The 26,656-nt window shown below is 53.1% G+C and overlaps 17 protein-coding genes across 17 annotated transcripts; 7 read left to right on the plus strand and 10 right to left on the minus strand.

Moving 5' to 3' along the window:
* Positions 1-18: 18 nt before the first annotated feature.
* APUU_40620A (uncharacterized protein) lies at positions 19-1,682 on the minus strand (the record flags this gene model as incomplete). Its single annotated transcript, XM_041703713.1, has 3 exons — positions 19-1,111; positions 1,161-1,424; positions 1,474-1,682. The coding sequence occupies 3 exons, from the start codon at positions 1,680-1,682 to the stop codon at positions 19-21; spliced, it is 1,566 nt and encodes a 521-aa protein (XP_041556370.1).
* A 449-nt stretch (positions 1,683-2,131) lies between these two features.
* Positions 2,132-3,052, minus strand: APUU_40621A (SDR family NAD(P)-dependent oxidoreductase; the record flags this gene model as incomplete). Its single annotated transcript, XM_041703714.1, has 2 exons — positions 2,132-2,352; positions 2,410-3,052. The coding sequence occupies 2 exons, from the start codon at positions 3,050-3,052 to the stop codon at positions 2,132-2,134; spliced, it is 864 nt and encodes a 287-aa protein (XP_041556371.1).
* Positions 3,053-3,229: 177 nt separating this feature from the next.
* Positions 3,230-4,022, minus strand: APUU_40622A (uncharacterized protein; the record flags this gene model as incomplete). The annotated part of the gene is made up of 2 exons (XM_041703715.1): positions 3,230-3,492; positions 3,569-4,022. The coding sequence occupies 2 exons, from the start codon at positions 4,020-4,022 to the stop codon at positions 3,230-3,232; spliced, it is 717 nt and encodes a 238-aa protein (XP_041556372.1).
* Positions 4,023-4,211: 189 nt separating this feature from the next.
* APUU_40623S (uncharacterized protein) lies at positions 4,212-4,987 on the plus strand (the record flags this gene model as incomplete). Its single annotated transcript, XM_041703716.1, has 3 exons — positions 4,212-4,265; positions 4,313-4,443; positions 4,495-4,987. 3 exons carry the CDS (start codon positions 4,212-4,214, stop codon positions 4,985-4,987), a joined length of 678 nt encoding a protein of 225 aa, XP_041556373.1.
* Positions 4,988-5,031: 44 nt separating this feature from the next.
* On the minus strand, positions 5,032-6,239 carry APUU_40624A (uncharacterized protein; the record flags this gene model as incomplete). Its single annotated transcript, XM_041703717.1, has 5 exons — positions 5,032-5,228; positions 5,292-5,692; positions 5,747-5,829; positions 5,892-5,988; positions 6,046-6,239. 5 exons carry the CDS (start codon positions 6,237-6,239, stop codon positions 5,032-5,034), a joined length of 972 nt encoding a protein of 323 aa, XP_041556374.1.
* Positions 6,240-6,481: 242 nt separating this feature from the next.
* APUU_40625S (uncharacterized protein) lies at positions 6,482-7,114 on the plus strand (the record flags this gene model as incomplete). The annotated part of the gene is made up of 1 exon (XM_041703718.1): positions 6,482-7,114. One exon carries the CDS (start codon positions 6,482-6,484, stop codon positions 7,112-7,114), a length of 633 nt encoding a protein of 210 aa, XP_041556375.1.
* A 14-nt stretch (positions 7,115-7,128) lies between these two features.
* On the minus strand, positions 7,129-9,543 carry APUU_40626A (uncharacterized protein; the record flags this gene model as incomplete). Its single annotated transcript, XM_041703720.1, has 1 exon — positions 7,129-9,543. The coding sequence occupies one exon, from the start codon at positions 9,541-9,543 to the stop codon at positions 7,129-7,131; it is 2,415 nt and encodes an 804-aa protein (XP_041556376.1).
* Positions 9,544-9,878: 335 nt separating this feature from the next.
* Positions 9,879-11,792, plus strand: APUU_40627S (flavin-containing monooxygenase; the record flags this gene model as incomplete). Its single annotated transcript, XM_041703721.1, has 3 exons — positions 9,879-10,165; positions 10,221-10,505; positions 10,553-11,792. The coding sequence occupies 3 exons, from the start codon at positions 9,879-9,881 to the stop codon at positions 11,790-11,792; spliced, it is 1,812 nt and encodes a 603-aa protein (XP_041556377.1).
* Positions 11,793-12,580: 788 nt separating this feature from the next.
* On the plus strand, positions 12,581-12,806 carry APUU_40628S (choline dehydrogenase family protein; the record flags this gene model as incomplete). The annotated part of the gene is made up of 2 exons (XM_041703722.1): positions 12,581-12,710; positions 12,760-12,806. The coding sequence occupies 2 exons, from the start codon at positions 12,581-12,583 to the stop codon at positions 12,804-12,806; spliced, it is 177 nt and encodes a 58-aa protein (XP_041556378.1).
* A 97-nt stretch (positions 12,807-12,903) lies between these two features.
* APUU_40629A (uncharacterized protein) lies at positions 12,904-14,149 on the minus strand (the record flags this gene model as incomplete). Its single annotated transcript, XM_041703723.1, has 7 exons — positions 12,904-13,190; positions 13,249-13,546; positions 13,607-13,636; positions 13,693-13,850; positions 13,897-13,904; positions 13,958-14,042; positions 14,089-14,149. The coding sequence occupies 7 exons, from the start codon at positions 14,147-14,149 to the stop codon at positions 12,904-12,906; spliced, it is 927 nt and encodes a 308-aa protein (XP_041556379.1).
* A 258-nt stretch (positions 14,150-14,407) lies between these two features.
* APUU_40630S (uncharacterized protein) lies at positions 14,408-15,722 on the plus strand (the record flags this gene model as incomplete). The annotated part of the gene is made up of 4 exons (XM_041703724.1): positions 14,408-14,681; positions 14,733-14,773; positions 14,817-15,132; positions 15,193-15,722. The coding sequence occupies 4 exons, from the start codon at positions 14,408-14,410 to the stop codon at positions 15,720-15,722; spliced, it is 1,161 nt and encodes a 386-aa protein (XP_041556380.1).
* Positions 15,723-16,628: 906 nt separating this feature from the next.
* Positions 16,629-18,396, plus strand: APUU_40631S (sugar porter family MFS transporter; the record flags this gene model as incomplete). Its single annotated transcript, XM_041703725.1, has 3 exons — positions 16,629-17,145; positions 17,200-18,018; positions 18,089-18,396. 3 exons carry the CDS (start codon positions 16,629-16,631, stop codon positions 18,394-18,396), a joined length of 1,644 nt encoding a protein of 547 aa, XP_041556381.1.
* Positions 18,397-18,659: 263 nt separating this feature from the next.
* APUU_40632A (GNAT family N-acetyltransferase) lies at positions 18,660-19,373 on the minus strand (the record flags this gene model as incomplete). The annotated part of the gene is made up of 2 exons (XM_041703726.1): positions 18,660-19,116; positions 19,195-19,373. The coding sequence occupies 2 exons, from the start codon at positions 19,371-19,373 to the stop codon at positions 18,660-18,662; spliced, it is 636 nt and encodes a 211-aa protein (XP_041556382.1).
* Positions 19,374-19,632: 259 nt separating this feature from the next.
* On the minus strand, positions 19,633-20,522 carry APUU_40633A (uncharacterized protein; the record flags this gene model as incomplete). The annotated part of the gene is made up of 2 exons (XM_041703727.1): positions 19,633-20,336; positions 20,384-20,522. 2 exons carry the CDS (start codon positions 20,520-20,522, stop codon positions 19,633-19,635), a joined length of 843 nt encoding a protein of 280 aa, XP_041556383.1.
* A 1,625-nt stretch (positions 20,523-22,147) lies between these two features.
* Positions 22,148-22,408, plus strand: APUU_40634S (uncharacterized protein; the record flags this gene model as incomplete). The annotated part of the gene is made up of 2 exons (XM_041703728.1): positions 22,148-22,300; positions 22,358-22,408. 2 exons carry the CDS (start codon positions 22,148-22,150, stop codon positions 22,406-22,408), a joined length of 204 nt encoding a protein of 67 aa, XP_041556384.1.
* Positions 22,409-22,794: 386 nt separating this feature from the next.
* APUU_40635A (uncharacterized protein) lies at positions 22,795-24,108 on the minus strand (the record flags this gene model as incomplete). The annotated part of the gene is made up of 5 exons (XM_041703729.1): positions 22,795-23,316; positions 23,383-23,444; positions 23,505-23,606; positions 23,661-23,772; positions 23,824-24,108. 5 exons carry the CDS (start codon positions 24,106-24,108, stop codon positions 22,795-22,797), a joined length of 1,083 nt encoding a protein of 360 aa, XP_041556385.1.
* Positions 24,109-24,350: 242 nt separating this feature from the next.
* Positions 24,351-26,572, minus strand: APUU_40636A (uncharacterized protein; the record flags this gene model as incomplete). Its single annotated transcript, XM_041703731.1, has 3 exons — positions 24,351-26,128; positions 26,178-26,215; positions 26,262-26,572. The coding sequence occupies 3 exons, from the start codon at positions 26,570-26,572 to the stop codon at positions 24,351-24,353; spliced, it is 2,127 nt and encodes a 708-aa protein (XP_041556386.1).
* Between the last annotated feature and the right edge of the window lie 84 nt (positions 26,573-26,656).

The raw sequence follows: 26,656 nt of genomic DNA on the forward strand, positions 1-26,656 counted from the left end.
GGCTACTTCCCAAAGCTGTTACAGAGTGTAGCGAAACAGCGGACTACGATCCCCCAATCGTTCCAACTGCGCATCAGAAAACTTCTCCCTGACCTCGTCCTCCGTTATTCGGTCCCTCCGCCTGTTTATCACCGTATATACAACACCAAGGGTACACGCAGCACACACACCAGCACATATAAACCCCAGACTCACCCCCCATCCAGTCTGGTACCGCGGGCTCTCGTCCCCAATGAAAATGAAGCTGCCGATGATGCCGCCGCAGTTGCCCAGGGCAATCATGTAAGCAACGCCCATCGCCCTCTTAGCTGGGCCTGCCACGTTGTTAACGGTCCAGGTGTTCCCGCCTGGGATGATAGGGTAGACGCTGATGGTCGCGACGTGCACGAATGTGAAGCACAGGGCAACATGTGTGGCGATATCCGCGCTGAAACTAAAGAGCACCGCATACGCGGTCATGAGACTGAGCTGCGGTCCGACGATGAATGGCAGTCGCCGGGTAACCCTGTCTGCGAAGAGTGAGGAGACCACGGCTGATATGGCGCCGGCGACGTAGGGGGGTGCGGAGAGCAGCTGGGCCTGTGTACTTGAGAAGCCCATGTTGACCATGATCTGGGGCAGCGTGAACTTGAGGGCGTAGGTTGGCACGGAGCTGGACATGAAGATCATTGCCTGCAGATAGATCTGCCAGTCGGTTATGACTGAGAGGAGGATTTTCCATTTCCGGGGTTTCCCTTCCTGTTCCTCTTCTGGATCGCGCTGGGTGTTGTCCTCTCCGGTTCGGCGCGTGCGCCGGTACTTCTGATGTAGGAGGTTGAGGTATCGTATCTCTGGCTGGGTGAGCCAGCGCTTGGAGTAGGAGGGTGAATCAGGGAGGATGAAGTAGGCACCGATGCCGAGTCCTATGGTGACGATTCCCTCGAGGATAAAGATCCAGCGCCAGCCATTGTAGCCGCCGACGCCTGACATCTCCGCGATTGCTGCGGCCAGGAGGCCGGAAAAGGCACCGGACAGGGCAGCGGCGCAGTAGAGCATTGCCATGCGCAGTTGGGTCATGTATGGAGGGTACCACTGGCTGAGAAGGAAGACGGCGCCGGGGAAGAAGCCGGCCCTTCGAAAGTTAGGATATATTCAAAGGTGATAATAAGGACATTACTGACTCGAACACTCCAAGCAGGACACGGCAGCCCACGAGGCCACCCCAGTTCTGGACAAAGCCAGAGCAGGTCATGACAATTCCCCACGCTGTCACGATAAGGCTGATCCACTCAGACGGCTTGGTGAACCTGATGAGGATGGCATTTGCCGGGACCTCGAGCAGAATGTATGGGATAAAGAACATCATGTTGGCAAAGTTATAGTCGGTTCCTTTCATGTTGAGGTCCGCTTCCAGTCCTTCAATCTTAGCATTGCCCAGGTTAGCTCTGCAGGCGTTAGCTTGTGTTCATTCGAAATGGATCTGGTTATTCTTACCGATCGAGGTTGGCAATCAGGTACAAGGCCATGAGCATTGGCATGAGCCTGAAGTCCACTTTTCGGAAGGCCTTTTTGTGGGCAGTCTGGGGGAACTCGTGAAGAAATGCGGCATCATCCTGCGAGAGGCCATCTTGGAGGTATTCCAAATGGCCAGTCTCAGTGGTGGGTTTCGAGTCGGAAAGTGACGCCTGGTCAGGCTCAGCCATGGGGGGCTTCAAGGGCCTAAGAGACGAGAGTGCAGGCATTAAACCAGAGTAGCAACAACCCGTCCTTACAGAATCGGGGGAATGGTAACGATAGCATATTAGTATAAATACCTGACTGACGGACATGAGAACCCGGGGAAGAGGACTGACCTCGTTTCTGGGGTAGGGCTTCCTGTGGCTGGTCCTGGGACCAAAAGCAGCTGTACCAACATTCCTGTGAGCCCCAATGCTCGAATTGAATTGTATTAAATTACTTTAGTGGAGACGCAGCCCCATTTCCTCCGCAATCCTCAGCTGCACCCCGCCTCCTGGTCCATGGTTGTGGGGGCAAAGACTGCCGGCACTGTATGTCCGGCCACGATTGATATCAACTAGGGGATACGAGAAAGCACTGTCCACAGGGTACTATTGGAAGAATGGAATATCTGACTATCTATATGCAGAAGGAACTAGACCAGCTGCGCACAAGTAGCCCCCGCATCCACCGTGAGAATTGTCCCCGTAACCCACCGTGCCTCATTTCCCGCAAGGAATCTCACAGCTCCAGCCGTATCCCACGCAGTCCCCTCTGTCTGGAGAAGACTCCTTTTGCGCCGATACTCCATGGTAGCCGGATCCATCGCCGGACCTATACCTCCAGACCCATACATCATGGGCGTGTACAGCATGCCTTGATCCAGTTAGCAAGACTGGCACAGCAATAGGACACGTTTGCGCAAGAACTCACCTGGACAGACACAATTCACCCTGATTCCATCGCGAGCATGGTGTGCCGCCATCGCCCGCGTCATATTGACCACAGCGCCCTTGCTCGTCGGATACAGCAGACTAGGCGTGCCCCCCTGGAGCCCAGCCACAGATCCCATATTGACGATACTGCCGCGGATGTATCCCTCTTCTTCGCGAGGAGCGTTCGCTCGCATTGCGTCAACGGCGTACTTCACCATCAGCATCATGCTGGTAACGTTGACCTCCAGACCCTGCGCCCACTGGGAGACGTCCACATCCGGAGCAGGCCCACGCGCACCCATGATGCCCACGTTGTTAACCAGAATGTCCAGGCGGCTGAACCGTGCCGCGGTCCCGTTGACCATACGACGGCAGTCGTCCTCGTTCGTGACGTCTCCTTGTATCGCCAGCGCTGCAGTGCCCGGGAACTCGCCCTGGATAAGCTCCGCGGTTCTCTCTGCTGGTGCGGCGTCGCGGTCGGCGCATACAACTGAGGCTCCAGCCTCTGCGAGGAGGAGGGCAATGGCGCGCCCGTTACCGAGTTCATTATCGCCGGTGCTTCCCGCGCCTGTGACGATGGCGACTTTGCCGGCGAGGCTTCGGGATGGCCTCGGGGGGAAGGATCGAGGTAGCTGCGACATTGTTCTGATTACAAGTATTATTGAGTACTTCTTGTTCCTGTCTCGTGTCTTTAAGAGACCAGTCTGTTTAGTTCACCGGATGTACATGTCCGACAGCATTATATACTCCAAATAACAAACAGATGGATGGCGAAATAGAGTGTATGGAAATTGCTACTGTACCAAGCTAGAGTATCTTTATGACTCCCCGTCTTCCGGCTTCTCTGGGATCAACGGCGGAGGGTACCTAGATCGCACTCCGAGTACCTTTGCCAGACCTAAAGAAAGATCGCGGAGTTCCTCCAGATCCTCCCTTGTAGCCCCATTGATCAACATCCCTTTCATATGGTTCTGCAGCTGGTTGGGACAATCCATTCCGTAGAGCGCCGAGACGATGACATACCCCGTCAACAAATCGTCAATGACAGCATCAAAGGAGAAGATGCGGGCATAAAGGACCTCTGCAATAGCAAACTGCATCAGCATATCCCAAGCGTACATAGTCGGGTTTTTAATGAGTGGAAGGAAGGTACAAACCTCTAACAACAAACGCATAATCCGGACTCGCACGAACCGACGCCCCCGGATCAAACGCCTCATTACGAGCATATATCCTCGACCAGAACGCCTTGCCTCGCTCGCGGGCGACATCGTCCGCCTCCTGCAAACGCAGCGACGTCTTCTCCTGCAGATCTTCCGGGATGCAGCTGGCGAGCGTGCGCATCGCGTTGCCGGTGCGTGCGGCGCCGGCGATACCAGTTGACTTGATGAGGCCCTCGCGGAGCTTGCGTACGGCGCTGAAGCGGTCCTCTGGTGAGAGCTGTGACAGGAGCTGGCTGTCGAGCTGGGCGTAGACTTGGGGGATTACATCGGGGTAGTTGAGTGAGGAGAGCGTTACCACGACACACATGTACCAACGCAGTCGGGTGGGTAGGGGGAGAGAAGCGGCCGGCGAGAAGAACGCTACTGGTAGAGTTGGAGTCTCTGTCATTTTAACGTGGGCTGCTCAATCATTGGGGATGTGGATGTGGAATAGGGATTATATGTGGGTGAGCTGGACTTGTATGTCCGTTGACCCACTCGCCTCCACCGATGATGTTATTATTTAAAACCGGCTTCTATACCTAGCCCATCATATAGGTTCCTATAGCTGTTATAGGAACAATTGATAATCTCAGTCATGTACATCATCGCCCCCCTCTCCAACTGCGCCTCCCCGCCAAAGCGGGACAGGGTACGTCCACCACACAGTCACCGATTACACAAATAATAATAAAGTAGTTCCTCGAATACATATCCAAGATCGCCCCGATCACGCACGCCCACGAGCCCAAGTGCCACGCATACGCCTGGTTCCGCAGCGCCGAGGACAACGACACCGTCCCGCACCACTGGGTCAGGGGATTTGAAGTGTACGCCCACTATAGTTAATTCTTGTGTATTCTTCTAATAACGGATCATAGATACGAGGACGTCGAGGCGAATACTGTAACCCACCGCGCAAGCACCGAGTATAAGGCCTTCCGCGCAGCCGTGGCCCAGGAGGGCCTGCTGGCGCGGCCCAGCAACCTTCGCTACTGGCGGCCATCGTCAGGATTCCTCACGCGTACTATTCAGGACGACGCAGCTGTGTCAAGGACAAAGTCACGGGCGTATATTGTCGTTGAAGAGTTGACCCCACAGGCTGGAAAGAAGGGATCCGTTCTGCGGCAGCTGGATGGGCTCGCGAGAGAGGCGGAACAAGACACCGGCGTGCTGAGCTTTTGGGTCCTGCATCGGGGAGAAGAGAATGAGGATGAGGGACTGTTAGTCTTTGTGCGGTGTGAAAGCAAGGATGCCTGGGCTGGATTTATGGCCCGGGATGCTGTTTCAGAGCCGTGGGAGGCGATGCAGGGCATGTTTGATGGCCAAATGAAAACTACCTGGGTTGAATGTCTTGGGTTTCTGGATAGATGAATATATATATGAAGAAAGAGCGTTGAATATAATACTGCTGTCAACTACAAGATGGCTGTCGCATTCGGCGGCGAGGCCACAGCGCCGCTATAGTTCAGCGGCGCCGACGTGTAGAAGAAAGACCAGCGCTTGTTCTTTGCGCACTGCTCTGCCAGCACATCGAGATCAAATAATTCGCCTATCGGGGTCCCCCATCCCGCCAGTAGAATCGGGTGCAAATGCCATTCCTTCTCAGTTGGAGCTGTTGCGTGTCAGCGACAGCACCCGTTACATATATGCAACAGGAATAGATGGATAGACTTACGTCGGACCTCAAAACCAGGCGAGTCACTGGCAACAGCAGCAAACTGTCGCAGCCACAGCCACTCGGTCGTCTCGCGCGACTGAGCCAGGCCGCACCACTTGCGGATGCCCGCGACTCTCTCTCGCCCGGGAGCATCGAGTTTCTTGTACGCTGCAACATAGCCGGTACGTAGAAATAGCACATCCCCGCGGTGGAACTCAACCCCTTGGTCCTGCGCAATGGCCAGGACGTCCTTGAGCGAGATCGCATGCTGGGCGAAGTGGTCGACTTCTATACCGTGACGCAGCGCATAGGATGCATAGTCGATGAGCACGCCTCGACCGGCGAGTCCGCGAGCACACCAGGGCTGCAGGCTGTTTACCGTGGTAGATGCAGCGGCGTGGATATCGGCTTGCGTCGTGCTAATCAGATATATTCGGTTAGGTCAGACCACCATTGACTACTGGGCTACATACCCGTTGTAGAACTTCTTGTCCTGCTGATACGCAAAATGTCGCATGCTGTCCCACTGCGAGCTCCCTTGGGTATTGAAGCTGATCTGGATGCGCTTCTGTTATTATACAGCCACGCTATACAGCCAAATCCCCAGTGACTACTCACGACATCATCGTTAACGACCAACGGGCTTTTATCAATGATCTTCTGCTCGAAGCCCGCTCGTCCCAGTAACGGCGGGTTGAACAAGTCGAGTGGTAAACTGTTAGGTTGACAGGTATCAGTGTCTGCCTATTGAATCCTGGTAAGGCACACGGACTCCAAACCAACCCGCTCGCCCGTCATCGCTTCTTCCTTGATTGTCTTCAGCACTAGCTCGTTTGTTAAGTAGTTGAGAGAACCCAATGCACTCTCTGGGCCGCATCCCCAGAGCCCCCAGGCTGAGTTGGGAGGGTCCCCCTCGTGCAGAGGGAGTTGGTCGAAGGAGGGAAGGGGGTTCTGTGGAGAGGCCATTTTGAGTACGATGGATTTTCTAGTCTCTCTGGATGACCAGTGGCTTTTATCTGAGGAACCAATGCCCCGACGCCGGAGATGGACATCCGGCTCTCATGTCTTGGTAAGTTCGTCACCGTGGATGTAGTTCCGGTGGAAATAGAGGGAAATGTGTTGAATAGAAGAGTATTCATAAATATAACCCCTCGCAGCATTACATGTCGGTATCTGGAATATCCTAACGCAATTATTTCTCCCCCATAATGCCTACCCCCGGCGTACTCATGCGTCTCTCTGACGCCTCCACTATACAAGCACCACTGGCCGATGTCGACATTGAAGCCACCTACACCCTCAAAGCAGACGACGACAAGCACCCAGCAGGCAACACGATCTGCTTCCTGCGTGACATCACCCCTCTTCTCTCCTCACCAGACCTCCACAACGCCGACGTTGAGGCCCATCGCGCAATTGCCGCTTCTCCCCCATCCTGGATCCTCTGCTCCTTCATCAACGGCCGTGACACAGCAGGAGACAGCGAAGCACAGAAGACTCCGCACGTTCTGCCCACGCTTCCACCACTTGGATCCATCCTCGTCATCAACGGCTCGACACCCCGCCCAGAGAAGGAAGAAGACTATCACGCGTGGTACGACCAGGAACACGGCGCCAAGCTAACCCATGTACCGGGCTGGCGTGCTGCGCGGCGTTACGCGCTGGCCGGGGTCTACGGTGAGGCCGAGACGGCCAGTTTCTACGGGTTGAATTTCTATGATGCGGAGAATGGCCTCGGGGGTCCTGAGTGGCAGGCTGGTGTGACGGAGTGGACACTGAGGATTCGGAGTAATGCGGCGAAGCCCAATATCCGGAGGGTGTGGAAGGTAGTGCGGATGTGATTGTTATGTACCTGTTACAGATGTAGCTGCGAAGGGGCAAATAAGCCGTACAGCGTATCCTGCGTAATTTCGCTTTCCAGCTGGTTCAATGATGCAAGGAACCCTGGCGATGAGGTCCCAAGGCCTACAGGGTCTGCCTGGCCCATGGAACCCATGCCCATGTAGTCGTAGTCGTCTCCCACAAAGGGCGCCTGTCTGTTCACGGGCTGCGGGAAAAGAGTTTCGTCAAGGTTCATTAATTGAGGCATCTCGTACTGTCCCCCAGCAGTACCACCCTGCCGGGTACTGACCTGGAATTCGTGCACCATGTCGCGAAGGATGCTCAGTGGCTTCTCCAGGCCAAAGTTACACCCGCCCTGTAGCTCGCTCAGACAGGTCCAGAAGAACGATATTGGTTCCATGAACTGCCCGCGCTCGTGGCGCTCCTGGCGCAAAATAACAATTACAGCGCTGTACACCGCGTAGGAAAGGAGGAATGGAGCCCGGCGGAGCGTAAAGGCCTTCTTGTACGCGCGAACGAACTTCTGGATCGCGAGCGCGCTGGAAATACACGCCTGCTCGCTGCGTTCTCTGCTGCCTTCGTCGCTGTAGCGGCGGAGGTGTCCTTCTTCTAGGAATGCGCGGTGCAAAAGGATGGTTAGGGCGTGGAAGGTGGTATGCGGCGTTATCTGATGCGGTGGCGGTGTGCATGTTGCATCTGGGTTGAACCTCAGATGAGATGGGAGAGATGCATTCCAATGGTCCAAATCTCCCTCGATGGCTGACTTGGTTTGCTGGAGGTACTCGGAGGTGCATTTCATAGTCTGGATGCCGTACAGATCGGTGATGCGCACCGAGATCTGGAAGAGGCGAGCAAGACAGTTGAACGTCGAGATCGCATGGGCCGGTTTGGGCGCATATGCTGGAGGCGGTTCAGCAAGAGAGGAAGGGTCAATATACGGCTCCCAGTCCTCGAACTCTTCGAATGTGTCCAGCAGCAGCAGAGGCACCCTGGCCTCGGTGGTTGCGAACATGCACGGCCTCCCAAGATACAGAGACTGCGTGGCATCAGTGACAAACGCGCCCCAGTACAGTCTCTTGCGCATTTCCTGCTCCAGGTCGCCACACAGGAGCTGGCTATGGCGTGCTGTGAGATTGGTCTGGTAGTCGGGACCGAGCATCAGGTGGCACCCCATATCGATGAGCATGCGGTACGCAACCCCCGAGAGATTCCAGCCTGCGCTGGACTGTCCTTTCGAGACCAGAGTCGCACTCGTTAGCAGCAGAGCCACCGCGGTGGGGATGCTAGGGCTGCATATTTCGTCGACTAGAAGCTGGCGGAAGCGCCTGTAGAAGTAGGCTGCGAGGCTGTTCTGATCGCTCAGATCAGCCCGCAGGCTTGGTCTATCGCTATAAAGTGTGCCGGAGAAGTAGATCGCGTTGAGCAGCAGCTTGTTGACCCAGGGCCCGCCGCCATTCGCGATGCCCTCCGTGATTGCCGGGCGATATGAAATCAGGTAGGCGTAGTGCTGCCGGTTGAAGTGCACATCCAGGAGGTGCATCGCAAGCTCATGATCGCAACCATCCAGATCGATCTTGTTTGATGGATGGCGAAAGATGCGAGGCTCTCGTTGGCGCTGGAGAGCTGCGTTGCTGATGAGCCTCGCCTTGGATGCCGCGATGGCATTCTCGCCCTTGCGGCCCACCGTGGAGATGTTTTGCGTATACTGTGCTCTCGATGTTGGATTCATAATACTCGCAAGCCCGTGGACTGAAGAAACACAGCCGTGTTCAAGAAACGCCCCGGCCACGCGGGCTTCGCACGGCGACATCGCTGATCCTTCGGCGTCTGCAGTGTGGGCATCTTGAATTATACCGTCCTCTGTCTGCATACCTAGCTCATTCCGCACTATATGGCCGTCCTGGCCGTTGTCCCTGTCCCATGGCGAGTGTACACTCGGATGGAAGTCGGGCTTGTCGGTCATGGCGCTGGATATGGACGGGGTCGGTAATTGCCTGGCCATGACGGCGACGGAGGCAAGATTGGTCAGATTCTGATCGTGAGGATGTTGCTGGTTCTGCTGGATCAGATCCCCCTCCTGCCGCTCGCCATCCAAATGCTCGCTCCCATCTATATTCTCGCTCCCATCTGGCATCCAGTCTCCAAGAAGGGTCTGCGGCGGAACAATCCCGGCGGCCTTCATGTGTTCCACCATAGCAAGTACCGTTGTCTCCAGGACCTGCACACGAGTCCTAGATGGCCGTGGCTCTCGCCTGGCATCTTGCGCATACGCACACTCCAGCCCATTTGTGCTGCACTCGAGGCATTGCGGCCGAGCGCCATCGCATCGGATCTTCTTCTTCCGACAGGGGGTGCAGGTTTTGCATGTTCGATTGGAGATTTGCTTCGACACGCGCGGCGGCCGTGTCTTGTGTGTCTCAACTGGCATTAGGGCTGTCCTCTCTCGCGGTCTGTCTCTCAGATCCTATCATGAAAGTATGGTGGCAGCTTGTTTCATGCGATCCGAGGCAGATCAGCAAGGATCACTCTCTGTGCGGAGTGAGTGCCGAGCAACTGCCGGGGGAGGATCTGGGGAAGATCTCCAACTGCTCGAGTCATGCCGGAGATACAAGTCCGCTTGGCATGGAGAGGGGGACACCCACCGGACATTGATTTCCTATGTGATGTCGTGATGCACTGGTATTGATATGGTTTGATATATCTGTCGATTCCCCCCTTCATATTTGATGTCGAGACAGCTAGAACTGCGCCAATCTTGACGAAATGGCGCCATCCGTAATAGTCGAGGACCCTAAGAGTGGTCAAGAGAGTCTGAAACAGAATGGATTGAAAACCCATTCTAAAAGCGCTGCTTCACACTTAGACCCTTCCTACACAATTGTCGAGCAGCCCATCGGCACGCGCCGTCCTATTCGGGTTGCCTGCATGGGCGCAGGGTACTCGGGCCTGATGATGGCCATTGTCTTCAGTCAGAAAATGGCAGGCAAAAACGCTGAACTGGTGATCTACGAGCGAAACCAAGACCTAGGAGGAACGTGGCTCGAGAACCGGTATGTTGGCTTCCATGTGTAAATGCGATAGCAACCTAACTCAGTCTTTGTACAGCTATCCTGGTTGCAAGTGTGATATCCCAGCACACAATTACGCATACAGCTTCGAGCCCAATCCCGACTGGCCAAACTACTACGCAACATCACAGCAAATCCACGAGTACATGCGCAAGGTGGCTGATAAATACGACTGTAACCAGCACATTCGCTACCAACATACCATCAAGTCCGCCCTCTGGAAAGAAGACACGGCGAAGTGGGAAATCCAGGTTCAGCAGAGCAACGGAGCTGTTTTCAAGGACGAAGTGGATGTCTTCATCAACGCTGGAGGTGTGCTGAAGTTGGTTTCCCTGTCTGCAGCCCTAAAGAGTATGCTAACTGTCGCAGCAACTGGAAGTGGCCCAATATCGACGGCATTGACACATTCAAGGGAAGGTTGCTTCACTCGGCCCGGTGGGACCAAGAGTACGACTTCGCAGGCAAGAAAGTCGCGAGCATTGGGATCGGCTCGTCCGGCATCCAAATTGTGCCACAGCTGGCCAAAGTCGTCGACTCGATGGACGTCTACGTGCGCACGCAGACCTGGATCTCGCCAGCACCAGGCATCAACGAGCCCACGGCCAACGACCCAGAAATGGACCCGGAGTATAACTTCACGCGCGAAACCTTGGAGCTGTTCACAGACCCGACATTCCTGCGTGACTACCGCGCTGCTATTATGGACCGTCGCATTGAGAACTTCCACCGCGCCATTGCAGATAGTGACGTCCAGAAGCATGCCCAGGAGCTTTTCCGCAAGAGCATGGTCGAGCGATTGGGAAATAGCCCTAAGGGCCAAAAGGCCGCGCAGTACTTGCTGCCGGATTTCCCTGTTGGGTGTCGCCGGCAGACACCGGGGCCTGGATTCCTTGAGGCCCTCACACGGGATAATATCGACATGCAATGGGACGACGTGGAGCGCATTACCGAGAAGGGGATCATGACCCGCTCTGGCGAGGAGAAAGAGTACGATGCCATTGTGTGTGCGACGGGGTTCGACACCTCGTTCCAGCCTTCGTTCCCTGTCGTTGGACGCCATGGGATCAACCTCGCTGAGAAATGGGCTGAGCAGCCAACGGCCTACTTTGGGATGGCGGTGCCAGACATGCCGAACTACTTTTGTTTTATCGGGCCCAACAGTCCTATCAGCAATGGCTCGTTGGTGCTTGGGATCCAGGCAACCGCTGTCTACGTATACAAGTGGCTTGAGAAGCTGCAGACGGAGATGATCAGCAGCTTTGAGGTATCGGCCGATGCAAATGACGAGTATAACCAACATATACAGCGGTATCTAGAACGGTCTGTGTGGACGCGCGGCTGCCGCAGCTGGTATAAACGGGGCACGGTGGATGGGCCGGTGGTGGCCATCTATGGGGGGACTTCCTTCCACTTCATGGAGGCAATCAAGAATCCGCGCTGGGAGGACTATCACATCAAACGGCTCCCTGAAGCCCGGACAAACCGTTTTGCATACCTGGGCAACGGCTTTAGTAGTAGAGAGGCCAAGGGGGGCAGCGTCGGGGCGACGCAGACACTGGACTTTGATGAATATTGGCGATTATTTACGATGCCCGATATCCACAACTAGTTACGAAGATCTATCGTTCAACAGTTCCGCCATAGCTCAAGGACGAATCTGCTATTGTTCTCTCGATTCAGTATTTTACGTTGACTGTTTAAGCTCCTGTTGGTGGTACATTCAAGGGTCCCTCTGGTAGCGCCAACCCCCATATATAATTGACCCATTTCTTGCAACAAAAGCAATTGCGGGTATAATATAGAAATAATACATGGGTAAATACAAAAACACCGTTAGCGATAATAATTTACATGAGTCGTGTTCGTCTGACACCTTTCTGTCGCAAAGTCACGCAAGGCTACTCCAACGAGGGGTAATATCTTCAAGTCACAACCACCAAGATATCCATAATATCCAGACTCACAGTTAGAATGACAATGGGTACCAAAGAAGGACACACTATGACTTCTAGGTTCAGGTCCTCTCCACGTTCTCGAAGACGCGCCCGACATTGGAGGCTGCCAGTCGTGACGGCAATTTGCATCGCAGGACTGTTCTTCTACAGCCCCATCGACCTCTCATTCCAGACAGATTCAGTTTCTCAGAGTGGCTTCTACGAAGGATTGTAACAGTGTCACGAAACTGCAGTGCTGCCGCCCCAGCGAAACACCCCAAGCAGCGACAGACAGAATCCCCGCTGGAATCCTATCTCAGGCCAAAAGAAGCGCGAGCAGAGGAGCCCCGTCGTGCTAGGGGAGGAGTATTTCCCTGGAAAGGCAACCCAGGATGACTCCGACACTCTCGACTGGATTCGAGATAATATGATGACGCTCTGGCATCCGGCTTGTACATGCAAGATGGGTACTTCCAGTGACCCGCTGGCTGTTGTTGATAGCAATGCCCAGGTGTATGGGGTGAATAGGCTACGGGTTGTTGATGCGAGTGCTTTTCCTTTCTTACCCCCTGGGCATCCGCAGTCTTCTGTTTGTAAGTTTTCACTTTTTTTTATGTGTATGAATGATTCTGACAATACTAGATATGCTGGCTGAAAAGATTGCGGATCAGATTATAAATGGTGATTAGGCAGTCTATTGAATGAACGTTACTAATTTAAAGTACTGGTGTCAGGAATGTTTATATAGTCTAATCTTTAGTATGTATAGTTTAAAATCTAAATCTACTACGCCTTGACAGGCCCATACCAATCCGCAAACCCTAGATCAAACCCCCATAAAGGCGTGTTGATGCGCTTCGCCTTCCCCTTCGCAGCAAGACCATCAAGGACAGCTAGGTCCTCTTTAGAAAGATCAACAGCCTCCTTGTTACTGACGATGCGTTTCTCCGTGACGGACTTTGGAAGCACAACGACGCCCTTGTTGACGTGGTAGCTGATCAGGACCGTCGCAGCCGAAACGCCGTTCTTCTCTGCAATCTGCTGGATCTCAGGGTCTGACATGATGGGGGCTCCTATAGACAGTTAAACCTAGACCCTATATATATTTAGGTAGGTATATATGATGCATACCAGTAGACCCAAGCGGCGAATACGCCTCCAGCAAAATCCCCAAATCCGCACAATACGCCCTCAGCTCATGCTGCGGCAGAAACGGATGCAGTTCCACCTGGTTCACAGCCGGCACGACGGTCCATTTCTTGCGCAGGTCTTCCAGATACGGGATGGACCAGTTTGCGACGCCGATGGCTTTGGCTTGCCCGGACTTGTAGACCTCTTCCATCTGCCGCCAGGTTTCGCTTTGGTCCCAGGAGAGGTCGACGGAGCGGGTGCCGTCGGGGTTTGTGGGGAGGAGGTCGCTTGTTGCGTTCTGGGGGTGGTCAGTAATATATTATAACGGTTTCGGGTTGAGTTAGAGGATAGGGCGTACCGGGACGAGGCGGACGGGCCAGTGGATGAGCTGTGGTTACTGTCAGTTTTGAATTGCTATGCATGTAGTAGGTGTTAAAGGTATACATAGAGATCAAGGTAATCAGTCCCCAATGCATCAAGAGTCTTCTGCAGACCCTCCTTGACGTTAGGCTGGTGCGTGTTCCAGAGCTTGCTGGTGATGAAGATTTCTTCACGGGGCACGCCGCTGTCCCTGATACCCTGGCCGACCTCGTTTTCGTTGCCTGCACACAATTAGAAAGACCTAGTGGGTATTAGGCCTGTGCTCACCGTAAATCCTGCATATTGTTAGCGGGAGGGATGCTTGTAGGTTGTAAGAAGGCAGACTTACAGTGCAGCATCAATATGTCGGTATCCGTTCTTGAGAGCAAAGGCCACGGCCTTTGCCACCTCTCCAGGCTCGGATTTCCATGTTCCTGCACAGTATCAGCAATTGTATATCAGAAGGATCTGGACACGCACCGAGGCCAACGGCGGGGATTAGAGCGCCGGTGTTGAGTTTGAAGTGGGTGGGGGGAGACATTGTTCCTTCTTTCCTTCTTAATTTTTTTGAGACATTAAAGATGAAGATGCAATAGAGACAATTAAGTGACTTATCTGTCTCGGAGTGCCTCCTGCTTATGATGTCAAGAGATCGGACGAAAGCAGTCGGAACAACCCCGATCGGGCGAAGTTGCAGTTATCCCCGACTGCATCCCTTGCGACCGATCAGGTCTTTAACACACACTAATCTTTGGCTTACCATCCAGGTAGTTACCTAGTATACACTCCAGAGACCAACATGAGCTACAAACTTCTCGTATCAGGCGAGCGGGCCGACTTCACCACGCTGGCACTCGACGTGGACAAGAAGGAGCTGCGCGTGCTCGCCAATTACCCAGCTCCCCACAATGCTTCCTGGGTTGAGCCGTGCAAGTCAAACGGGAGAATTGACCGTCTAATCGGGCTTTCCGAAGGCGATGAGTCTGGTCTGCTGTATACATTCGAAGTTGACCACGAACGCGAGGCTTGCCGGATTACCAGCCAGCAGGCTACCCTCGGGGCGCCTGGTCACTGTAAGTTTGTGAAGTGCTATTGCTAGAATGGTATTAATATTGATTATATAGTTACTACACTCCGCGATGGCTCTGCTCTTGCGCTCGCTACTGTAAGTCTCCACGAAGCCCTGGCTATTTCGCTAACAATGCCAGTATCTGGGAGGTTCAATTGCACTATATCCCATCAAAACGAGCGAAGAAAATACGCCCTTGCTCGCAGAATCTCCGCGAGCGGAAATTATACCTGACTTCCCCTACAAATCAGTTATACATGGCCCCAACGAAGGCCGCCAGCGCCAATGCCACCCACACCAGATCCTCGAAGACCAGCGCGGGATGCTGTATGCTCCTGACCTGGGAGCAGACCGCGTCTGGATCTTGCACCGCAACGGAACAGATCTGGGGATATGTGGCTGGCTGCAGTGTCCGCCCGGAACGGGGCCTCGACATGCTGTGCTTAGTCCGGATGGTGCGTCTTTTGACTACTTAACCGCAGTATTAGAATCAAGCCGGCTAACTGAATTCATAGAAACCGTTATGTATGTTATAGGCGAGCTCTCGCATACAGTCATTGCCTTTGATCTGTCATCTACGGCAGAGGGTATCTCGCCCATCGATGGCTTCGCACAGAATATCATCCCTCCAACCGTCCATCCGAACCATCAATTTATGATGGATTCTGCGGAGATCTGCTTGCATCCGAGAATTCCAGACGTGCTATACATTAGCAACAGATGGGAAAGACACATTGCGCAGCGCGAGCCTTATCTTCAGGAAGTTCCTAAGGAGCTGCCCCCGGGAGACAGTATTGCTATTATTCTGCTTTCAGAGGCCGGCAGGACGGTAGAAGCCGTGAAACACGTGAGGACTAATGTTGATGTTATCCGGGGTATGCGCCTTAGTGAAGATGGGAGGTATGTTGTGGTTGTTGGACAGGAGGGCGGTGGAGTTGAGGTCTATGAGATCGGTGGGCAGAGAGGAGATGTATGGACTCTTGTTGCTGGGCTGAAAGATGGACAGGGCCTGGAAAGCGGGATTAAGCATGCTGTTTGGTTGTAGACTAAGAGGTTTACCTTTACTTGAAAAGTGCCGATTACGGAGTAGTAGAAGCTGCCAATAGAGTTGTCTCGTCTCGTCCGATCTGGATCTGTATTAAGCCCGGTGGCGGATCAGTACTGGGAGTTATGTCCGATGTATACAACGCCCCCACGGTCTTGCCCATGCGTCCAATCTACAGACCATGGGCTCCTTACAGATAGAGAGCTCCAGGCTAGAATTACTTTGTACACAGACAACATCGGTGTCTCCTTTCTGGATAGGTAGCACTTACGAGGAGTGAAGTCCCATTCTCTGCAATAATCACCGAGGTAATCAACACAGTGCCAGGATAGTCCGTTAAGTTGATACCGGCTGATTCGGCAGCAACAGACAGGAACAAGCCGACAAAACCCCGGGATCCATCCTGGTGCACCCCACGCCCGGGATGTTGACTTCCCGTGCTTGTCGCCGATGCTGAAGATGGACAGGGGGATGGATGTCCATAGAATAGCCCTCAACCATAAAGGATGCTTGTTGCTCATAAAGTTGTTATACACTGCGAATGTGCCATCCACACCGAGTGTTCATACTGTATGGAGTGGAGATACCTCTACCATCCCAAACTCCAAGTATATGAAAGTAGGATATGTTCCGACTGTGGGCCATCCACAAATGCCTCACGGCAGGTATTCTCCAATCTCCACGCAATTGTCGTCATCCACTCTCTCCACGGGGACCCCAAGTCCGACTTTTCTCTTCTAGCCGGGTTGGGCAAGGGATTTACCGTAATGCGTTAGAAAGATTGAGTGTAAGAGATGACAACGGGATGGCTTTTGTATAAGTACCATGTAGTTGCCCCTTATTCCGTCATTCTCTGCACCCGCCAAAACAGTCCCTTTCATCTCACTTCCTTTTACAATACATGAAATGGCCAAGCCGGATTCCCTCAAGGAAGACGCCATTGAGGCTGACCTCCAAGGCACCTCCCAACATGCCGAAGACATGACCGCAGACCGAGAGCCCTACGGCCCCCCAGGTCTCCAGGGCCTGCTGCACAACCCCTTCGTCCTGCTCTGCGCAGCCTGCTCAGCACTAGGCGGGCTCGTCTTCGGCTACGACCAGGGTGTGGTGTCCGTTACTCTAGTCATGAGCCAGTTCCTCGACGTATTCCCGCGGATCAGCGGCTCGGGCTCTGGATTCTGGAAGGGTCTCCTGACTGCAATGCTAGAGTTAGGTGCTTTGATCGGTGCGTTCAACCAGGGCTGGATCGCAGATAAGATCTCCCGCCGGTACTCGATTCTGGTTGCAGTTGGGGTCTTCACTGTTGGATCTATCCTGCAGACTGCCGCCGTGGAGTACGGGATGTTGACCTTTGCTCGCTTTGTGGGCGGCGTGGGCGTGGGCATGTTATCCATGGTGGCGCCGGTGTATATTGCTGAGATCAGTACGCTCCTCGTTCACAGACTGTAATACTCAAAACTGATTAACTTTTTTACAGGTCCCCCCGAATGCCGCGGCACACTCCTCGTCCTCCAAGAACTAAGCATCGCATTCGGCATCGTCATCGCATACTGGACGACCTTCGGCACGCGGTACATGGCCGGCGAATGGGCCTGGCGTCTCCCCTTCCTCCTCCAGATGGTCCCCGGTTTCATCCTCGCCACGGGCGTGCTCTTCCTCCCCTTCTCCCCGCGCTGGCTCGCCTCAAAAGACCGCAACGAGGAAGCCCTACACAGCCTCAGCCGCCTCCGCAGACTACCTACCACCGACAGACGCGTCCGGCAGGAATACATGGACATCTTCGCCGAAGTGCGCTTCCACCGACAAACCAGCGCGGAGAAACACCCTGACCTTCAAGGACCGGGCACTAAAGATGCACTCCTCCTCGAAGTTGCATCTTGGGCAGACTGTTTCGGGAAGACCTGCTGGCGCCGCACGCACATCGCGATTCTGGTCCCGTTCTTCCAGCAGTTCGTTGGTGTGAACGCACTGATCTACTACTCGCCGACCCTCTTTGAAACGATGGGTTTTGACCTCGACATCCAGCTCATCATGTCCGGGGTGCTGAACACGCTGCAGCTCCTCGGCGTGGTAGGGACAATCTGGACGATGGACACCCTGGGCCGTCGGAAACTGCTCTTCACGGGGTCCGTCGTCATGGCGATTTCCCATATCATCATCGCTGTTCTGGTGGGGTTGTATAGCTCTAACTGGGCAGCGCATCAGACTCAGGGATGGGTCAGCGCGGCGTTTTTGTTGGTTTATATGGTTGCGTTTGGTTCGACCTGGGGGCCTGTTGGTTGGGCACTGCCGTCTGGTACGTCTTCTTTCCTCCAAATCAAGCCAACCTGTTAAAGGATAGGTGACTGATTTATAATATTGTGTAGAAATATTCCCGTCCTCGCTGCGCGCCAAAGGCGTCGCAATCGCAAACTGCTCCAACTGGCTCAACAACTTCATAATCGGGCTGATTACGCCCCCTCTAGTCCAGGACACGGGGTACGGGGCGTACGTCTTCTTCGCGGTTTTTTGCATTCTCTCTGGTGTGTGGAGTTTCTTTTTCGTGCCTGAGACGAAGGGGCGTACGCTTGAGCAGATGGATCATGTTTTTAAGGATAGTTCGACGCTGGATGAGAGGGCGAGGAGACGGGCTATTGAGGTGGAGTTGCTGGGGGAGTATGCTGAGGGGAGATAAGGTTAAGAATTGGCAAGGGAGTGTGACTGGGTTTGTTGTTATAGATATAGATATATGTCATTGGCTTTGGTACGCATTGGACGGCAGTGTCTGGATTCATTCTACATGCTTTATATAGTTGGAATATACACCTCAGACGAAGATCCCATCCATAGTTCAATTAAACTAGTGAAACCGAAGTAATAGACTAATAAGCTACAGCCTTTTCTAGGTTATTCTTCATCCAACTTGAGAAATGCATGTGCGAGAGCCCAGTGATATCCCTACTCACCCTGCGGCTTTTCCAACACAAACAAAGTCAACTCTTGCCCCGACACGGACATACCGTAGTACGTATTAAACCCATTATTGTAGAGAACCCTCAAAGCCCCGCTGTTTGATGTGCTACACCAAGCAAACAGCCTCTCCGGACCCTCTGGACCATCCGAATTGACGTTTATCCTCGGCAGCTTCCACCACGCATCAACGAGCGCTCCCACGGCCTCGGTGGCAAGGCCACGATTCCAGGTACTGGGGTGAGTGCAGAACTCTAGAGTTGGGACTGGGGATAGGGCGCTGATTCCCACCGTACCTATGGCCCTTCCGGCTGGATCGTCGGCAAAGAGGAGGGCGAAGAAGAATTGACGACCGATGGCCCCGGATGCGTCGGGGGTTGTCAATATTGTTTGTCTGATGCAGTCTCGTGTTTCATCGACGTTTTGGTGTGGGATTATGGGATTTCTGGACAGAGATATCCTTCATTAATAACGGTTCGCATATAATAAGAGCGGAAGGAACATTCAGCAGAGGCAGACTTACAGCCAATCGGCGACGGTTCGTAGACGTCGATACTCGAAGATGTCGTTAGCGTCTGACAGTGTCAGAGGACGGAGGATGAGTTGTTTGGTGCGGATGGTGTCTGTAGTGACGGGGATAATGACTCGAGCGGCCTGGGAAGGATGATGAGATACTGAGCTTTCTCTGGGTCTCGGATCCATGATATAATATTGACGATGGATTAAAAGGATTGATAACTAAGTGATATGATAAGATAAAAGAGACCCAACGAATGTGGATTCATATAATAGCTAAGATAACCGATAGTTGAAGAAGTAAAGCAGTTGAAGAAAAGAAACCATAGTAATGGATGGGTGCTCCTTCCGCTTACAGGACTCTGTATGCTCCTGCCTTTACAGTTGTATGTGATATCAAATTATTCAAGGCTACTATACATCTAGATCACGGCCTTAACTATTGTCACAGCCTAGAGTGTTGATTCCACGAGGCCACCGACTCCATAATAGCCGCCATCTCTTTGACCTCACCAGGGACACGCGGAAGGTTATGTATAGAGCTATGTGTGAAAGACCGCTGACTCTTAGAATCACAAAACGATCCGCACAGCGCAGAAGCCCGCTGCATGAACGGCGGATCATTCTTGCTACAAGCATGCAGTGTCGGGATAGAAAGGCGCGCGCTATACAGATCCGGATGCACAACACATGGAATTTCAGGTATTGGCCGATCAGTGAAGTAAGTATCTGACTGTCCGTGGATTGACTTCGTGGCGGCCAAATTCTTCACCAGCATCAGGACCGCATCTCGCGCTGGCTCGGGGAGTTTCTCTATTTCATCGGGCTTGCCAGAGCGTAGACGGCTGAGGTCATCTGGGGACAACGAACCGTATAGTGACTGGATATAGGCCGGGTCAGACGTGAGAATCGGTGGCGTGGAGCAGAAGACTCCGAATTTGACTGGCAGTGGCTTTTCGGGGTGGAGGGCTGCCTGCTCGAGGAGGTAGGCGGCCATTACGGCTGCACCCTGGCTGAAGCCGAAGACTCCGTCGAATGGGCCTTCATTCGCGAATGTCTCGTGGATGAGATCAAGAGATGCTCTGACGGAGGCGGGGGCGAAGTCAAAGGTCCAGCAGAGATAGGGGCCTGGAAAGATGTCGGCAATGCCTGTAGACTGGTTATTCCTGGACAGCTTGTTGATGGGAGCGACTTACCTGGAACTGGCGGGGTTTCTACATTGCCTGCCAGGAAATGGAATTGCCAGCTGGGATCGCAGTGTTTTATCAGTGCTGACATCTGGCGCTTCATGACCTCAGGGTTCGCCCCCCAGCCATGGAGACAGAGGATTCGCATGTTGTTGAGGAACTGAACCGCCAAAGCTGTTTCTATGACGATTATTATCGAGTGGAGTAAGCAGTGGCTTGACCTGAATTGAAGAAGAGGGGAAGCTGAACATTCTCTCCTCGTCTTCAGCCTCCATAATCATGCAGCAGACATCTAACCAGTCTTGGTTTAGTTTGTGCTGCACAGGCTGGGCCGAGGCTGCGAGAGACTTATTCCCTGCTGTGTCCTTACTAATTATCATAAACATGTGTGAACAAACAAAGGCCTCAAAGTTGCAAGACACTAGCCCTAATACAAGTATAATATGGATCATTAACATCGCCAACACCACAAGTTACTCCATATCGAAATATAGCAGGGCAATCTTACACCGAGTAAGATTCCTGTCCGTGAACAATCAATGATGGAATGCAAGGTACTGCCGATAAAATCCCGCCGGAGCCGGCCATGCACTGCTAAAGGCACAGAAACCTGCACGCAGCTTAACAGAGACCACTGCTATGAATCACACGGATGCGCCTGCAATAACTCCAGCTGATTTGTGCTCGGTCCTGCTCACATAGTCCACCTGCAGGGGATACGACCGACACCGCCATCTTCGCTGCTGTTCTCACTTGAAGAAACAAACCTTGCAAAAGGCATGTCCGGCTGATATCACTGATTATTGTGGATGTCTTGTGGGTAGTGGCAAGCCGAGGGGTAACTGCGATGATAGTCTGCACTTGGGGTTATTCGCTTCTAACTCTTCACAGACGTAGGAACAATGGAACATGGAAGACTGAAAGCAAGGAGAAAAAGCGCGCCCTAGTTTCAATCCCCACCACTTTCGGGCCTCATGCTACAGTACCCCACGGTATGTGAGTTTCAACAAGGGAGCAGCAGGGAGTCAGTATGCTGCCCGACATAATCAGCCTAGAGACCTGGAGGAAAGGGAAAGAAAGATCTCCAGAAATTCTCACCATGCAGGAAGCTTTGCAGCCTATTTCTTTGACCTAATTGAGCAATCTGATGAAGACGCCTTGCATACACGACGGCCAAGTAGCACTGCGGAATCTGAAACCCAGCCCTGCAAGGGAGCGGACACAGGACTGACGAGTGACGACGTCAACACGAAGTGCAGGAGCACGAAGACATGTGGATACCATGTGTTGAAGCGACGAGCATTCCTGGTAATAGTCCACGATGTGGCGATCGGCGAAGAGATCTATACGAGCCACAAGGTTTATCCCCAGATTCTTGCAGCGCTATTTTAGGCTGCATTCCATGGCGTGCAGATCTTGATTGCCCAGAGTATCAACTATCTCAGACAGTTTAACAGCTAGAATGTAGCACCCTTGGCACCTGGTGGTATACTTGGCTGCAGAGACTATCTCGATCAACATCGTATTCTCATCCACACCGATGATCAAGGGCATACCCAAGACACAAGCGAAGCTGAAATACGAGTCCAGAATGAGAGACTGCAGCCCTTGAAGTTTTTCATTCTATCTTTATCTTCATCGATAGCTCCAGAAAGAATATAAATACCCCCCTGGACACCCGCCCTTCATCCTCATCAACAGCTCAAACAATCAAACCATCTACTCATACAAATATTCGAGAACAAGCCTTTTATCAAACTCCAAACCATCAAAATGCAATTCTCCACCATCGTCCTCAGCGCCGTTGCCCTCTTCGGCACCATGTCCTTCGCCGCTCCCGCTCCCGGAGAGAAGATCCTCGAAACCCGCAGTTCCTGCCAGGTTGGCGATATCTTTGGCGCTGGTGATGCCGCCTGCAGTGCATCTGTATGTACTCTCCTGTACTTACTAAGTGTGCCGGGAATTCTGCTAATTCATGTACAGTGTATCAAGAACGGAACCTACCACGGCGGTTACTGCAATAAGAAAAAGTAAGGCTTCTTCTTGATTTACTCTTTATGGATACTGACTGGGCTGTCTAGGGTTTGCGTTTGCACTCACTAGATTGGTGTCTATAGTGTGGACGCTTGAAGGGGGTTGAGATTGACAGGTAGAATATGTCTGTTATGGGGGTTGGTTTGGTTGTACACGAGGTATCAACTTGGACCGAGTTATGGAAGTGGAAGTGGAGGTGATTGATTGTTTTACGTCCTATTTTGACTTAAATAAATTAACACTCGTTTGGCTTTGAACTTCTTGCTGCTCCTGACACAGACAAACCTTGTAGTAGGCTAACATGCACCTTGTAGGTGAAGCTATTGCCTACCTTGTCTTAACCAAGGGTAATATACTAACAAGAAATCGTCGATGCACAAAAATAATCAAGCCTTCATAATCGGAACCCCCTCCTCATCAAAGTAAACCGGAACCCCATTCCTAAACGAAAACTGCAACGCCGTCGCAATCTTCGCCGCCTCATACGCATCCTCAGGAGAACAACTCAACTCCATCCCATCAAGCACCGCCGCCGCAAACTCATCCAAATCATTGATAAACGACCGATCATAGAGCACAAACGCATCCGGCGTCGTCGCAGTCCTTACCCCATGCCCATCCCTCACCTCCACCCGGTCAATCGTCGAATCCCCATTAATAACAGCGTGGCCCTTCGTCCCGCACACGCGCGTCGTCCCCTCGAAGCCGTTCGTGAGTGTGCGCCCGAGATGTGTAGTTAGGATTTTCCCGTTGGCGAACTCAACCAGGCCCCAGCCGTTGTCGCAGTCGCCGTATTTGGATAGTTCGCTGTAGACGGCTTGTTGGCCCATGGCGATGACGCGGTTCACTTGCTTTTTGGGGTTGGGGAGGTTGGATTTTACGTCGAGGTAGTAGCGGCCGATGTCGATCTGGGAGGGTTAGTTTTTGGTCTTGAAGATGGCATTAGGATGATGGGGGTTATTGATTGTACTGACATCGTGGACGCCCATGTCGACGAAGATGCCGCCGGATTGGGCGGAGAAGGAGACGAAGAAGCCTATCCTCGTATTAGTTTCGTTTCATGCAATGGATAGCGTGGGTTGTGTAGGATGCTTACCTGTAGGGTCTTGCTGATCAAGGCAGGTGGTCTCAATTGCATGGATCTCACCTAGGGAGTTGCTCTGGATCATCTGCTTCGCATTACGGTATGATTCATCATCTACCCAGGTCAGCACTGCACGTTAAATGTACATATAGATATACGATAACATACATCGCCGACAGAAAGGAACCAAGAACTTGAGATTCGGTTTGGACGCAGCCTTGGCCAGAACCTCCTTGGTAGTGATGACATCCACCGAGATTGGCTTCTCGCACATAACATGCTAGCTCTTGTCAGTTTCAAGACCCTTGTATAGTAATATCTTCAGACTCACCAGCCCCAAGTCAAGAGCTTTGATAATCAGAGGAGCATGGGTAGCGGTGGCAGTGGAAATGAGAACGGCCTCGGCGCCGCTATTCCTCATACAGTCCTCTGGGTCTGCGAAGAACTTGACAGTAGATGGGAGATTGTCCTTCGCCCACTCGTCGCTGTCGGGTTTTGTGTCGCAGGCAGCGACGAACTCGATGCGAGGCTGTTGGAAGGCGATTATACGAGCACGGATGGCACCCAGCCGGCCGAGGCCGATGAGGGCGAGCTTCAGACGGGGTTGAGTTGTCATTGTGTTGAGATTGAGTGGAGGATGGGATGGATGAGTCTGGAAGAGCAGTCCATGGCTCTTTTACAATGCCGCTATGAGGTTTTCTAGGTACTGGATGCTCGTGTCCGATGTCTTGATGTTAACTCCGATGTCGGGATTCAATTATGTCCGATCACTCTGGGCATCGGGTCATTGCATCGGACATGCCCCGACACTGGAACTTGGTGATAATGGAAAGGAAAGGCTTGAGTTCAGAATTATAGCTAGTCACCCTGAGCTACAGACCCCATCATTAATGCCTCTACCAGGGTCCCTTCTGGAATGCGGCCCTTTCCTGGCTGAAGAACCAGGAGGGAATTCGCACTGGCCAGGCTACCTACTCGTGAACTACGTTGTCCTACGCCCTCTGCGCCCGTACTTGTTGCGTAAAGCCGTCCGTCCTTCCGGGACGCCGTGACGATAGCTCGATGGTACTCCGTGCGCTTTGGATCGAGCGGGAACGGATGCGTCAAGGTTACCGCTACAAGAGGCAATCCGAGTGCCGGCGTGAGCCCTAAAGCGGCCTGTTTCTGGCCGAGCCCCAGAAGTTTGTGCAGGGACGGCAGAACAAACAGATTCAGGGTGACGAGTGCCGAGGCAGGGTTCCCAGGGAGGGAGAAGATGAGCCTGGAGCTGCGTTCTTGCTGACCTTGCGCGGAAAATGTTGGCTTGAATGGTACCGTAGCAAAGGTGGTTGGCTTTCCTGGTTTCATGGAGACGCGGCCAAAATGAATTGTCCCACCGAGATTGCGTTCAATGGTGGGTTTGAGCAAGTCGAGCTCTCCCATTGAAACTCCACCTGTAGTGACAATCACGTCAACGCTGGTGTTGGACTTTCCAACTCCGCGTAGAGCATTTCGAAGGCTCTCTTCGAGCTCGCCGACGGGGGTATCGCGGGCGATTCCTAGGTCGACGGCCGGAATTCCCCATGATTTCAGGCAGGACAAAATCGAAGGCCGATTGGAGTCTCGGATCTGGCCTCCCTGAAGTGATCTGGGGTCATCATGCTCGACTAACTCGTCGCCTGTACTCAAGACTCCCACAGTGGGCTTCCTGAATACTTTGACGGACTTTGTTCCTGTGGCTGCCAGGAGACCAATCTCACCACCAACAGAGGTGATCAGGTCACCGCGCTGGAGAATCTTAGATCCTAGTGAAACGTCGCTACCTGGTTGGCGAACGTTCTCATTGGGTTTGATTTCCCCAGTGAGGATCTCTATGGTAGCTTCTTCCGTCCCATCAGGGGTTGAAGACGCCAACAAAGTATCTTCGACCATGACAACCGCATTGGCGTTGGGCGGGAGAGGAGCACCCGTCGTTATACGGGCGATGCTCCCAGGCTCGAGCGGTGCCAGGACCCCACCCTCGTTAGCGTGAGTAATCGCAGCCACGGGGAAAACTCCCTTTGTAGTCTGCCCGTCGGACGGAGACTCGGGGGCAATCACAGCATATCCGTCGACGATACTTGCGAGATATGCCGGTACCGCCTCTGCCGCGTAAACATCTTCTGCGATAACGTGTCCAACCAAGTCGATATTCACGGGAACCTCGACTACCTCTGGGTCCGGTGTTTGGGCCGAGATTAGTTTCAGTGCATCGTCTACGGAAAGCATCGGATACGGTGACTCGCGATACCGTCGGTTTGCCCCTGCCGCGGGGTCATTTGATTGGCGTTCTGAAGGTGTAGTATGTGCCCTTGGGACAGCATGGCCATGACCATGACCGTGACCGTGACCGTGACCGTGACTGTGCGAGTGGGAGTGATCATGATGGTGATGGTGATGGTTCTGCGGCTCTGACTTCACTCCTGCTTCGGCCTCGAGCTTTTTCATCCCTCCGGCGTGGAGCGTTCTTGAGTCTGCACCAGCAGCTTGGGTGCACGCATGGGGTAGCAGTTTGATGACCGCTTCAAGATTCTCCTTTGCACCCTTGGGGGAACCAGGTAGTGTAATAACTAGTGATTTGTTCCTGGTCCCGGCAACAGGTCGCGCCATCATGGCAACTGTATCGGTTAGCTGGTCATTCTTAATGTAGAGAGCAAAAGCACGTACAGGGCGTGACTTTCAATGACGAGGCGATCATTCCATGTCTGAGTATATTAGTATTAAACAGACATAACTGGTTAATGTACATACACAAGACCAGGCGCCTGGCGATGGAGGAGAGGCGTCACTGCCTCGGGCGTGTTGTCCTTGATGGCAAAGCCCGTTCCACCGCTTATGAGAATCAGATTGACTACATCAGACTCGTCGGTCCACTCGCACACAGTGCGCTGAATCTGAAGTATATCGTCCGGCACTATTTTGGTGATCGGCTGGTCCCAGTTGTTTGCCCCCGCAGTTGCGAAGACATCGGTCAAGGTCCCAACGACTTTGTCCGATGAAGGATCTTGCGACGCAGTATCCGAGACCACCAGAATGGCAGCCTTCAACTGCTGGCCCGCCATTTTGCTTGAGATAAGAAATGAATAGAGAAGAGAGGAGCAGCAGAAGGCGTAAAGAGGGGGCCGGGGTCTCGTTGTTCCGGATTC

The sequence above is a fragment of the Aspergillus puulaauensis genome, chromosome 4, assembly GCF_016861865.1.
Source record: "Aspergillus puulaauensis MK2 DNA, chromosome 4, nearly complete sequence".
NCBI lineage: Eukaryota > Fungi > Ascomycota > Eurotiomycetes > Eurotiales > Aspergillaceae > Aspergillus > Aspergillus puulaauensis.